This window comes from Rhinoraja longicauda, chromosome 32, assembly GCF_053455715.1.
Source record: "Rhinoraja longicauda isolate Sanriku21f chromosome 32, sRhiLon1.1, whole genome shotgun sequence".
Classification (NCBI taxonomy): domain Eukaryota; kingdom Metazoa; phylum Chordata; class Chondrichthyes; order Rajiformes; family Arhynchobatidae; genus Rhinoraja; species Rhinoraja longicauda.
Window position 1 is genome coordinate 2,454,098 of NC_135984.1, and position 12,385 is coordinate 2,466,482.

Consider the following 12,385-nt stretch of genomic DNA (forward strand, 5'->3'; position numbering starts at 1 on the left):
TCTAACGTATCACAAAATTGTATCCTGCTCCAATATAATTTAACCTGTTTTAAGATGGAAGAGAAATTTGAATGTAACCAATTGGAGGTTAATCGTGATCCTTCCCATGCAAGAGATCAATATTTATCAAGATTTTTGTTGAGAAGTTTGTACTAAATGGTGTTATTTCTTAGAAGATACAACAAGCCCTTCAGCCCACAATGCCTGCGCTATCATATTGCCAGTTTGAACTAATCCCATCCGCCTGCACAAGACTGCGTACCTGTATCCGTACCTGTCTAAATGCCTGCTAAATGTTGCTATCATGTCTGCTTCCACACTTACCCTGGCAGCATGTTATTGCATCACCAACTTTGTGAAAAGCAACAGATTCCTTGTAACCAACTGAGGACCATTAGCATTGGCTCCCAGTCAAAATGTAGAAATGTTAAAATAGACGATGAATACACCTTTTAAATAAGGATGTCTTCATTATTATGTCAATGACTGGCTATTTATTCCGTTGCAAAAATGTTTTTTCCCATTTCTTGGACTCAACCTGCAAGTGATGAATTAAAGTTCTTTTAACTGCAGGCTGCAATAATTTGTTTTTAAAGTTTAGGGATAAACAAATAAGATGTGTAATCTTTGTGGTGTGGCAAAGTTGGCCCTTGGCTGTTCAAGTGAACAATAATTTATTTGCTCTAAACAATGGGGTTTTATTCTAAATATAAAGTAGAGCCAACTACCAAATCAAGCATTTAGATTTGACGGTGTATTCACCTGATGTAAAATATTTATTAATATAAGGTTAAATAACTGCACATGGTTACATTGCCATCGATCCATTTGAGTTGAGAAATATCTTGTGGCTTTTTTAAAGTCAAATAATAAGTGTGCAGATATATTATTTCAGTCTAAGATGGACACAAAAAGCTGGAGTAAATCAGTTGGACAAGCAGCATCTCTGGAGAGAAGGAATGGGTGACGTTTTGGGTCGAGACCCTTCTTCAGACTAGTCTGAAGAAGGGTCTCAACCTGAAACATCACCCATTACTTCTCTCCAGAGATGCCGCCTGTCCCGCTGAGTTGCTTCAGGTTTTTGTGTCTATCTTCGGTTTAAACCAACATCTGCAGTTCCTTCCTATAAATTCAGCCTTCTGTGTATATAACTGGTATTACAATTTTCGTTTCTCTAAACCTCAACAGCATTTAATACCTGTACGACTGATGAGTTTACTTGTGCCAATGGCTTGTGCATCCGCAACTCATGGATATGTGATGGGGACAATGACTGCCGAGATTGGTCAGATGAAGCAAACTGCACCTGTAAGTAACCACGTACTTGTGTGAACTTGCTTCATTCAACCTTATTTATTCCTGATTATTTAAGTTGTTCTCTCGCAGAGTAATGTGATATTCACTCAGCTCAATTTGGAAAATGTTCAAATTGAGTTTAAAAATAAGCAATGTTCTGTATTTCTTTTCCAAACACCACAGTTCATTTCCAGTCCATTGGTCATTTATTTGATTAATATGTGTTTCAGAACAGCTCCAGCTTCCACAATGAAGCAGGAGAGCCAGGACCCAGAAATAGATTATAATACTTATGAAAGATAAACACAGTAAAGTTATGGTTATTAAATTTGATCTTTTTAAATTTTGTTTCATTGGCAAATAAATTTAGCGATGGATGGGTTATGAATTGGCTGGAGCATAGGAAAGATATTTCATTTTCAATTGGGTATGTTTACCCTCATGTAACAATCAGAACCACATGTACAAGACCACAGAATTCGTGTGAGGTTTTGGATGTCAAGGGGTATTGAGGGTTGGATAAAAAAATTAAAAAGCATGCGTACAGATAAGGGAATAATGGCGAGCAAGGCATGTTTAGAATATAAGAAATGTCGGGAGGTACTTAAAAGGGAAATTATAAAGGCTAAGAGGGGTTACAGAAAATCACAGGCAGGATTAGGGTAAACTTGAAGTGATTTAGAGGGAATCTGAGGGGAATCTCCTTCACCCAGAGAGTGCCAAGTACCTGGAGTGTACGCTTGAGAGAGAAGTTGAAGGTGGGTGGCTGGTAGCATGTAAGGAGTATCTAGATGAGCACTTAACTCCCTTGGGCATAGAAGGCAATGCACCAGGTGCTGGGATATAGTGTAAACAGAGATATTCACGGTTGGCTAGGGCAAGTTGGACTGAATGGCCTGTGTCTATATTCTACGATGCTGTGACCCCTGCTTTGAGGAAACTGTGCAATTTATTGCAAATTGGGAGCTAATCCATATCATGTTGCTTGATGAAATGTCACATTTGAATGTTTTCAACATGACACTTTCAAAAGTAGCAAATTTAATTTATGTGGCACTGTAAATTATCTGCTCCATTTGACACTTGAGCTATTCATTTAATTGAAAACCACTGCCCTCTATGTGAAGAATGAAGTTTGTCGAGATTGCACCTTTGCTGCCGTATGTAGCAGAGCATTGTTATCTCTAGAAGCGTGTATAATTATATTGATGATTTTCTGGAACATTCACTAAATACAAATATTTTCTTTAGCAAATAAGCAAAGCTGTGACCCTCTGGACTTTACATGCCATAATGGTAACTGCATCCAGCATGAGTGGCTTTGTGATGGAGATGATGATTGCTTTGATGAAAGTGATGAAGACACTAATCTCTGTGGTGAGAATCCTGTGGGATGCCTGTGGTATTCATGTCTTTTTGTGTCTTGGCAGTACAGTCTGGAATTTGATAATATTTAACTAAGATATTTTAATAGTGTCAAAAGTTCAGACCAGGTAATAGTCTTTTATATTTGAATCAAAAGCAGGTTATGAATGTCTCTGTCTACCAGTGTATTCTATATAAATGTATTTATGAGTACAGGTGGAAGAGGAGGTGAACAGGAAATAATAATCCAAATGTTTTAAACTTAGAAAGCACAAAACGTCTACATGGTTTTTACTTACTTAATACGATAAATTACAGTTTAGCAGAAGAAAGCAAGTAATTTTTAATATTTCTGTGTGGATTAGTCTAATTTATGAAAATAATCTTAATAGAAATATAGTTGTTGTGATTTATTGGCCTTGCAAATAGTGGATATGAATTTTAGTCACTTTGAGTGTGTGATGATCTTGGAATTGTTTGATAAATCGTTCTAATGATAAATTGCCTAAATTGATATTAACATTTTATACAGTTAATTTAACCAACTGTTAAATGTTGTTCCTTTAAGAAAGGAACTAGAGATAATCCAGGAGTTTGCAGACCCCTGATCCTCTTGTCAGTGGTAGGGAAGCTATTGCACAAGATTCTTTGGGATAAGATCTACTCGCACTTGGAAGAGTATGGGATAATTGGGGACAGGTAGAACGGTTTTATCCCCAGCAGATCACGTCTTGAAACTAGATAGAGTGTTTTAACGATGCGACAAAGGCATTTGACAGAGTCCCTGATGGTAGGCTGACCCAGAAGATTAAGAGTGTTGGAAGGAACTGCAGATGCTGGTTTAAACCGAAGATGGACACAAAAAGCTGGAGTTACTCAGTGGGACAGGCAGCATCTCTGGAGGGAAAGAATGGGTGACATTTCGGGTTGAGACCGTTCTTCCGAAACGTCACCTATTCCTTCTCTCCAGAGATGCTGTCTGTCCCGCTGAGTTATTCCAGCTTTTTGTGTTCAGAAGATTAAGATGTGTGGGATCCACAGTGACTGTAGTTTGGATTCAGAACTAGTTTACCAATAGAAGACAATAGTGATGGAAGGGTGTTAATCTGGCTGGAGGTTTGTGACCAATGGTTTTCCACAGGTTTAATGGAGGAACCTCTGTTTATGACATATAATTTATAAACTACTTGGACATAAATGTAGATGGGTTGGTTAGCAAGGTTGCAGACGCCAAAAAATTGTTGTTGTGGACAGTGAAGAGGCTGTCAAAGGATATAGCTATTGTAAATTAGTTACAGATAAGGGTGGAGAAATGGCAGCTGGAGTTTAATATGGGCAAGTGTGAGGTAATGCAATCTGGGAGGTCAAAGGTATGGGGAGAGTATACAGTTATTGGCAAGATGCTTAACAGCATTGAAGTTCAGAGGGGTTGTGGGGTCCAAGTCCATAGCTCCCTTAAAGTAGCAGTACAACTAATGGCAAAGAAAGCAACTTGTATGTTTGCCTTCATTTCTTGAGCCAATGAGTACAACAGTCAGGAAATCGTATTGCAGCTTTATATAATATTGGTTAGGCCGAATTTGTGTGCTGTTCTGATCACCACATTACAGGAAGGAAATGTGGAAGCTTTGGAAAGGGTGCAGATGAGTTTTACCAGAATGCCTCCTGGATTAGAGGGTATTTACTATAAAGGGAGGTTGGACAAACTTGGATTGGTTTTTTTTCTGGAACATCAGATTCTAAGGGGAGACCTGATAGTATATAAAATTGTGAGAGTCAGATATAGGGTAGACAATCAAAACTTTTTCCCCAATGTGGAAACGTTGACAGACTCAAGGGAATAACTGGAAGGTCAGTTTGGGGCAAGTTTATTTATTTTTCCTTCCACCCAGAGTGGTGGATGCCTAGAACGTGCTGCCAGCGGTGGTGGTGGAAGCGATCAGGGTTGTGATGTTTATGAGCCTATTACATAGGCAAGCAAGGAATAGAGGGATCTGGAATGCATGTGGGCAGAAGAGATTAGTTTAGCGTGGTATCACATTCAGCACAAAATTGTGGGCCAAAGTTCTGAGTCTATGTTTTGCCCCTCTGTTCAGTATTAAGACAAATGAAGCAAAGTTAATCTGTACCTGAATTATGAAGATCTCAATGTGTGCAGAAATGATTTTTGTTTAGCTTTTTCACATCTATTTTCATTTTTCAATTAGGTTACATTACTCAATGTGAAATTCAAGTCAATTAGGTACATTAAGTAAATTCTAGCTTAGTTTTGTAACTATTTGTAAAAGTCAACATAATATCAGAATAGTGTTGGCGAATTAGTACATATAATAGAAGTTGAACGTGCTCTTTTGTTTCCAAAATGTCTTGATGCATTTTCTTCTCAATCATATGCTATCACGCAGCGAAGACAGATTGCAATGGATTTAAATGTAAAAATGGTACATGTATTGGAATGACTGAACGTTGCAATGGTGTCACAGACTGTCCAGATGGATTAGATGAGCAAAACTGCAGTGAGTACTTTAACGTTTTTTTAAAACTCTCAACTATGACTTCAACGGTCTACTTTTAAGAAATGTCTAGAATGCCAATTGAATTGCTTTGACATGGAGACCTAGAGACTAAGTGCTGGGCAATGAGATTAATACGAAAGAAAAACTGGTTAGTCAGAACCAGATGGGCAGAATGGCCTCTTCCCATGCTGTACAATTCCACAGCTCCATAATTATACATACATAATTCAGTTTGGCTGCTCTGTAATATTGAGATTGGAATAGCAATATATAGCACATTGGTGCATTAAAAAGCTCACATAAAATATAACATGATTGTATATTAACATTTTAGATGAGTTAAAATAAAATTGATTATTATTCATGCAGAAGTAGAAATTATTGAAAAAACTTGTTCATAGTGATATCTTTATCATAGTTAATAATAGGACAAGTAATTTTTGATCAAGGGAATTTAAGGTTCTACTTAGATTTGTATGTGGAATTATTTTACATTTTATGTAATTAAATTCTTGTACTACTTGCTTCCCAATACTTTGTTTCTGAATTCCTAAGATTCAGGTGACTGCACTGTAGTTGTTTTTCCTTCCTACTTTTCAATATAATCTGTTATAAATGCCCAATGTAAAATTCATGGAATGCACATTCGATATTCCAACTTAAGGGTATGTGATTCCCACTTTCCCAGACGTTAATAATAAGATATTCCTGCATTTTGAAATGGCTTGAGATGATTTTCGTGTAGGATCTGTGGAAGTGAGAGTTGCTGCTGTATTGAAATATTAAACCTGAATGTTACCACGCTTCCTTTTATTAATTTTGCCAGACCCATTGTGTTCTCGATATTTTGAGTTTGCCTGTAAGAATGGACGTCAATGCCTGCCGAAAGAGATGGTTTGTGATGGAACCCAACAATGTGATGATGCTTCAGATGAAGATCCAAATTACGCATCTTGTAGTACGTTCTCTTCAGTATTCTCTATCATATTAAAACCATATGCGGCAACATCTGTAGACCATGATTTGCTAATTGAATTTATGTTCTACCACGTTGTCAAATTGGATGACCATTTTGGGGAAGAAAATTGATCCTCCTTGTACTCCATGTGGCCATTCTACATACAGATGCTCCTCAGCTTATGATGCCTTGACTTACGATGCTTCGACTTTACAATGGTGCAAAAGCTGGGCATTGGCAGCGAGCCGCAGCTCGCTTCCGGCCACGTGATCAGATGTATCAAATGCATTTTCGACTTATGATATTTTCGGTTTGCGATGGGTTTATCGGAACGTGACCCCATCGTAAGTTGAGGAGCAACTGTATAGGCATTGCGACCAAGTGGCAATCGGCTTTTATAACTTTGGATAGTGTTACATCTAAGACGGATCGTTAACTAGTGTGCATGGGTCAATTGAGCAGTCAGCAGGAGCAGGAATTCTGACAAAATAACTGTACCGTCTTTTATTTTTTGCCTGGTTGTTAGAGTTTGTCAATTATGGAGCCCTGCACACTATCCTGGCTGAAATTACTTTAATCGACACATTGGGCATCAATTCTCAGAAATACTGATTTCATTTGGCCTTATATCTGCTCACTGAGAACATTTCATAACCATTTTAAAACTTTGCTTTGTGAAACCTTTTCCACCCCGCCTTTTTCTACTTTATATTGTTGAGACTAAATGTCCGCTGAAGTAGGATGCATCCACACATATTAAAAGCGCAAGTAATGTCCCATCCAAAGTTATTTTCACAACTGACTGTAATCTACAGTTATGCTTGTATGCATGAGAAACATTCAACTCAAACCAAGCATGACCCAGAATAACAAAGATAATTGGTAAAATACCGACTGGCGTTAGGAATTTGAAGAATGCATAGAAAATCTCAGATTACATAAATGTTCTTTTGTTCCCCTGTTTGCAGCATTTCTCAGGAAAAAAATACTGAATCACGAGTTCAATCCAAATGTGACTCAGTTTTTCAACAGTGAATGTAACTATTGGAGTTGAAACTAATCCATAGCTGGAAAGCAGAAATTGGATATTTAAAAATTAATTTGCTGGTGGGGTTTTGACAATCAGCGTTGACATGTACAAATTCACTGACTCTTGCAGTTTGATAAAGACTGAAAAATCACCAGCAGTTTATCTGTTATTCATTATATCCTCTTCCCATTGAGACTATTTTGTGTTTCTAATCCAAATTTTAAACAGGGAAAGCAATACCTTATGAGTTGGTGATTCCTTATGCCAAATTAAAGCTGCTGACTGAGGTAGAAGTGTGTGCCCTTTCCTCGTGATTGGAAAGCTTAATGTTTATCTTGCCGGAACTATTGGTGTTTAGCTAGAAACATTGGCTGGCAGGCTTCTTGGGACAGTTGAAATTTCTATCAATATCTGTGATGGGCCTGTTATTCAGGATTGATCAACATTTGGGAGTTTAGTTCATCTACACAAGGCCCTGGAGTAGATTGGACCTGGCAATTCTGAATTATTGAGCCTCGCATGGAAACTTGGCTCTCCATAAAATAAAAGTAGATAAATCTCCCGGGCAAAGATATGTAAATCATTAGATGCAAATGATGTGCCAAAAGACTAGAGGGTGGCTAATTTTGTGCCTTTTTTTAATGAAGTGGCTGTAAGGAAAAGCCTAGGAATTATAGACCAGTGAGCCTAACATCTGTGGTCGGAAAGTAATGGAGAGGTGTAGGAAGGAACAACCGAAAATAGATCCAAAATGCTGGAGTAACTCAGCGGGACAGGCAGGATCTCTGGAGAGAAGGAATGGGTGACGTTTCAGGTTGAGACCCTTCTTACGACTTCTTCTGAAGAAGGGTCTCGACCTAAAACGTCACCTATTCCTTCTCTCTTGAGATGTTGCCTGCCCTGCTGAGTTACTCCAGCTTTTTGTGTTCGTTAATGGAGAGAGTTCCGTTAGATAGATATATATGGAATTGGATAGACAGGAGATTTGTACGTGGGAGATTGTATCTTGTAATTCTGGTTGAGTTTTTTGAAGGAGTAGCCAAGAAGGTTGATGAGGGCAAAGCCACAGACGTTGTCCATAAGGACTTCAACGAGGCATTTGATAAGATTCTACATGGTAGGCTTCTTTGGAAGGTTAGATCGCTTGGGATCCAGGGAGATATAACTGACTGGATAGAGAATTGGCTTCATGCAAATAAGCAGAAGGTGAAGGTGGAAGGTTTTTGTTCGGACTGGAGGCCTGTGACTAGTGGTGTGCCTCAGGGACCGGTGCTGGGCCCATTGCTGTTTGTGGTCTATATATATGATTTGGATTAGAATGAAGAAGGCCTGATTAGTAAGTTTGCAGGGGACACTACAGTGGGCGGTATTGTAGATATTGTAGATGGTTATCAACAATTACAGCAGGATTTTGATCCGTTTGGCCTGTGGCCTTTGGAATTGTTAATGGAGTTTAATGCAGGCAATTGCTGTATTTTGGGAAGTCTGATGAGGGCAGGATCTTGACAGTGAATGGCAGGGCCCTGGGGAGTGTTGTAGAGCAGAGAGATCTAGAGGGCTGGTACAGTTCCTTGAGAGTGGCACCACAAGTAGATAGGGTGGTCAAGAAGGCTTTCTTTACATTGGCCTTCATCAGTTAGGGTATTGGGTATAGAAGTTGGGGTGTAGACACAAAATGCTGGTGTAACTCAGTGGGACACGCAGCATCTCTGGAGAGAAGGAATGGGTGACGTTTTGTGTCGAGACCCTTCTTCAGACTGAAGAAGGGTCTCGACCCGATACGTCACCCATTCCTTCTCTCCAGAGATGCTGCCTGTCCCGCTGAGTTACTCCAGTGTTTTGTGTCTACCTTCGATTTAAACCAACCTCTGCAGTTCTTTCCTGCACATAGAAGTTGGAATGTTATGTTACAGTTATATAATACATTTGTGAGGCCACATTTGGAGTATTGTGTTCTGTTTAGATCACTCTGGTATCGGAAGAATATGGTTAAGCTGGATAGAGTGCAGAGATGATTTACGAGGCTATTGCCATGACTTGAGGGCCTGAGCTAAAGGGAGAGGTTGGGCAGGCTAGGACGTTATTTCTCATAGCGCAGTAGTCTTAGGGGCGATCTGAGAGAGGTGTATATGATTATGAGGGAAATAGATAGTGTGAATGCTCAGGGGCTTTTGATATGTTGGGCAACTCGGGGAATCAGTCACCAGGGGCATGAGTTTCAGGTGAGGAAAGATTTAATAGGCACCTGAGGGCAACCTTTTTCACACAGCAGATTGTGGGTGTATGGAACAAGCAGCCAGAGCAGTAGTCGAAGCAGGTAACATAACAATTAAAAGACATTTGAACAGGTACATGGATAGAAAATGTTTAGAGGGATATGGGCCAACTGCTGGCAGGTGGGTCTAGTGTGGATGGGGCATCTTGGTCAACACAGGCAAGTTGAGCAGAAAGGCTTGTTTCTGTGTTCTATGACTCTTTGATGTCAGTAGGTTATTTAGAAAAGAGAAAAATTAGTTAATGCTTCAGGTGGGATTCTTTATTTGACCAAAGTGCAAGCGACTAGCATTATTTAAAAAGGTTCCTGAGATCTACAACAATAGTTAGCCCACTTCCAGCATTTATTGCTTTAAAGTTTAAATGATAATTATTAACTTATCTGAATTGATAATAATCTACGATCGAATCCTATTGATGCTTGTATTGATAGGCGGGACAGCGGAGTTCAATCGATCCTGTGAGCCCTTCAGTTTCAAATGCTGGAATGGAGTGTGCATTAGCATGGAATGGAAATGTGATGGGGTGGATGACTGTGGCGATTACTCAGATGAAACAAATTGTAGTAAGTATACAAAGTCTTATCTACACCCTGGCCGTTGTTGTTAGTATAAAATCTATCTTTAGCTTTGATTAAAAACATTTTTTTTTTCTTTGCAAAACAGATATGATAACGTAGCATTTAACTACTGGTCTCACAGTCAGGGTTTTCAACCAATGATTTAGAGAAATGACTTTGAATCTTACCACAGCACTGGGCAATTTGACCGATGATTAAATAGGATTTTTTTAAGAAAGCTAATAATAGCAAGCATTAAAATATCAGATTTTAAAACTGACCTGGTTCACTTTTGGCGTTTGGAAAATAAATCTGTTAGTTCTTGCCCAGTTTGGTCCTCTTGGCAGCTCCAGACTAGCAATAAGTTACACAACTTGCTGGAGTAGTTCAGAGGGTCAGGTAGCATCTCTGGAAAACACAGATAGCTGGCGTTTCTGGCCTGCTGAGTTACTTCAGCACATTGTGTCTTTTTTTGTTAGCCAGCATCTGCAGTTCCTTGCATCTACTAATAAGGTTGGTTTAACTGACTTCACAATTTGGGATAGACCATGAATACATTGCCAGCAATTTCTCCTTCTCGTGAAATGAATTACTTTACACAGTGTGCATCAGTTTTATTTCTTGCATTTCTTATCAAGTTGCTAATTTTTTTTGAAAAAACAAATCCTGATCAGTTATTCATGGTTTTTGAATCTTTGCAGGATATCCCACCGAAGCACCTTCTTGCATGAAGTACTTTCAGTTCAGTTGCCAGAATGAAAAATGTGTACCAATATGGTGGAAATGTGATGGAGAGAATGACTGTGGAGACTGGTCTGATGAAGATGGCTGCCCTGGTATAAACACAATTGTCTAAACTATTATTTATTGATGGAATTTATGGATAAAATGCAACATAACTGATGGTAGAAGATAATTGCCATTTTTTATCTCTTCTTCCTTATGCTTGGCAACTGACAGCATTTAAGACAAACACTTAAATCACCTAGGCACGGAAGGCTATGGGCTAAGTGGTGGAAGATGGGATTATTACAGATGTGTATCCGCTGGTCGGGTTAGGCTGGCAGAAATCCTTGATGATCGATGCCGCCTTCTCTAGGCAAAACATCATCTAGATGCTTTCAATGGTGGGGAGGGCTGTGCCCGTGATGAACTAGCTGGAGTCCACCACTCTATCGCCTCTTGAGTTCCCGTGCTTTGGAATTGCCATGCCAAGCACCCATGTACCCAGCAGGACCCATTCTATGTTGCATCTGTAGAAGAATCTAGAGTATTTGGTGACATGCTGAATCTTTTTAAACTTCTAAGAAAATGAAAGCACTGGTGTGTTGTCTTCATGATTACATCTATATGTGCTGGGCCCAGGCCTGGCAATATGAAAACTGAGGAATTTGAAGATGCTAACTTTCTCCATAGCTGACCCACCAATGAAAAGTGGCATGTGATCACCTAGCTTACCTGTTCTGAAGTCAATGATCAGTTCCTTATATCTATGATGTTGATCGAGAGGTTGCTGAAGACTTGTTAAATTCATTTCTTATTCAGAAGCCCAAAAACGTTGACTACATCTGTTTTAGGTTCGAATCCTGTTCCACATACTACTGAAGTTCCTTCGAGTTGTGGCCCCAACCACTTCAGATGTAATTCTGGGGGATGCATTGTAAACCATTGGGTGTGTGACTCTTACGAAGACTGTCGGGATGGTTCTGATGAGGAAGGTTGCCCAACTTTTTCAGGTAAATGCAAATCGTGATAGATGGTCTAACACTACATCTCGTTTTATTGGAGATAATTTATGTTGAAAAATATTGGGGGTTCCTTTATGCCTCTTTCTTGTGCGAGCCTTGAGTTGAAAGTGCCTGCCACCATCAGTAAATGTAATGTAGAAATGTATCCCATTAATATATATTGCACTGCTAATTTTGATCAAAGAAAATCCTAAATTTACCACAGCTGGGACTGGTTGAAGATTGGGGTTCCTTCAGAGTTAATGCCACATTAATTCCTGTCCTTCAGAGTTAATGCCATATTAATTCCTGTGAATTTTGGTTTTCGTGGATACTGCACCAAGAACCATTCTCTAATAAATGTGCACGCCCATATTTTATAAGAAAGTTCTTACAATTATTTTAGTTGGTGCCATTATTGGCAATTGCTTTTCCGACATCAAGGGCTATGATTTTCGAGAATATTGTTTTTCAGCTGCTGTTGTTTAAACAGCCTGTTAAAAACATTTGCTGAACCATGCTGGTGCATTGGACAGTTCACATGTCAGATTCTGCTGAACACACCATTACACAGTAGTAACTTGTGAAAGACAATATCCACATGCCCCATGCATCTGCCCCTCACGTTGCATTTGAGGGACTGGCATAGAAATGGAGTTA

The 12,385-nt window shown here is 39.2% G+C and overlaps 1 protein-coding gene across 2 annotated transcripts in view; it reads left to right on the top strand.

Moving 5' to 3' along the window:
• The window catches only part of sorl1 (sortilin-related receptor, L(DLR class) A repeats containing), a 118,410-nt gene that overhangs the window by 71,775 nt on the left and 34,250 nt on the right, over window positions 1–12,385 (top strand). For both annotated transcript variants that reach the window (XM_078426831.1, XM_078426832.1), the window contains exons 25-31: window positions 1,189–1,308; window positions 2,548–2,673; window positions 5,067–5,177; window positions 6,004–6,135; window positions 9,873–10,004; window positions 10,700–10,834; window positions 11,576–11,734. In XM_078426831.1, the coding sequence (XP_078282957.1) occupies window positions 1,189–1,308; window positions 2,548–2,673; window positions 5,067–5,177; window positions 6,004–6,135; window positions 9,873–10,004; window positions 10,700–10,834; window positions 11,576–11,734 (915 nt within the window). The remainder of the gene's footprint in view (window positions 1–1,188; window positions 1,309–2,547; window positions 2,674–5,066; window positions 5,178–6,003; window positions 6,136–9,872; window positions 10,005–10,699; window positions 10,835–11,575; window positions 11,735–12,385) is intronic.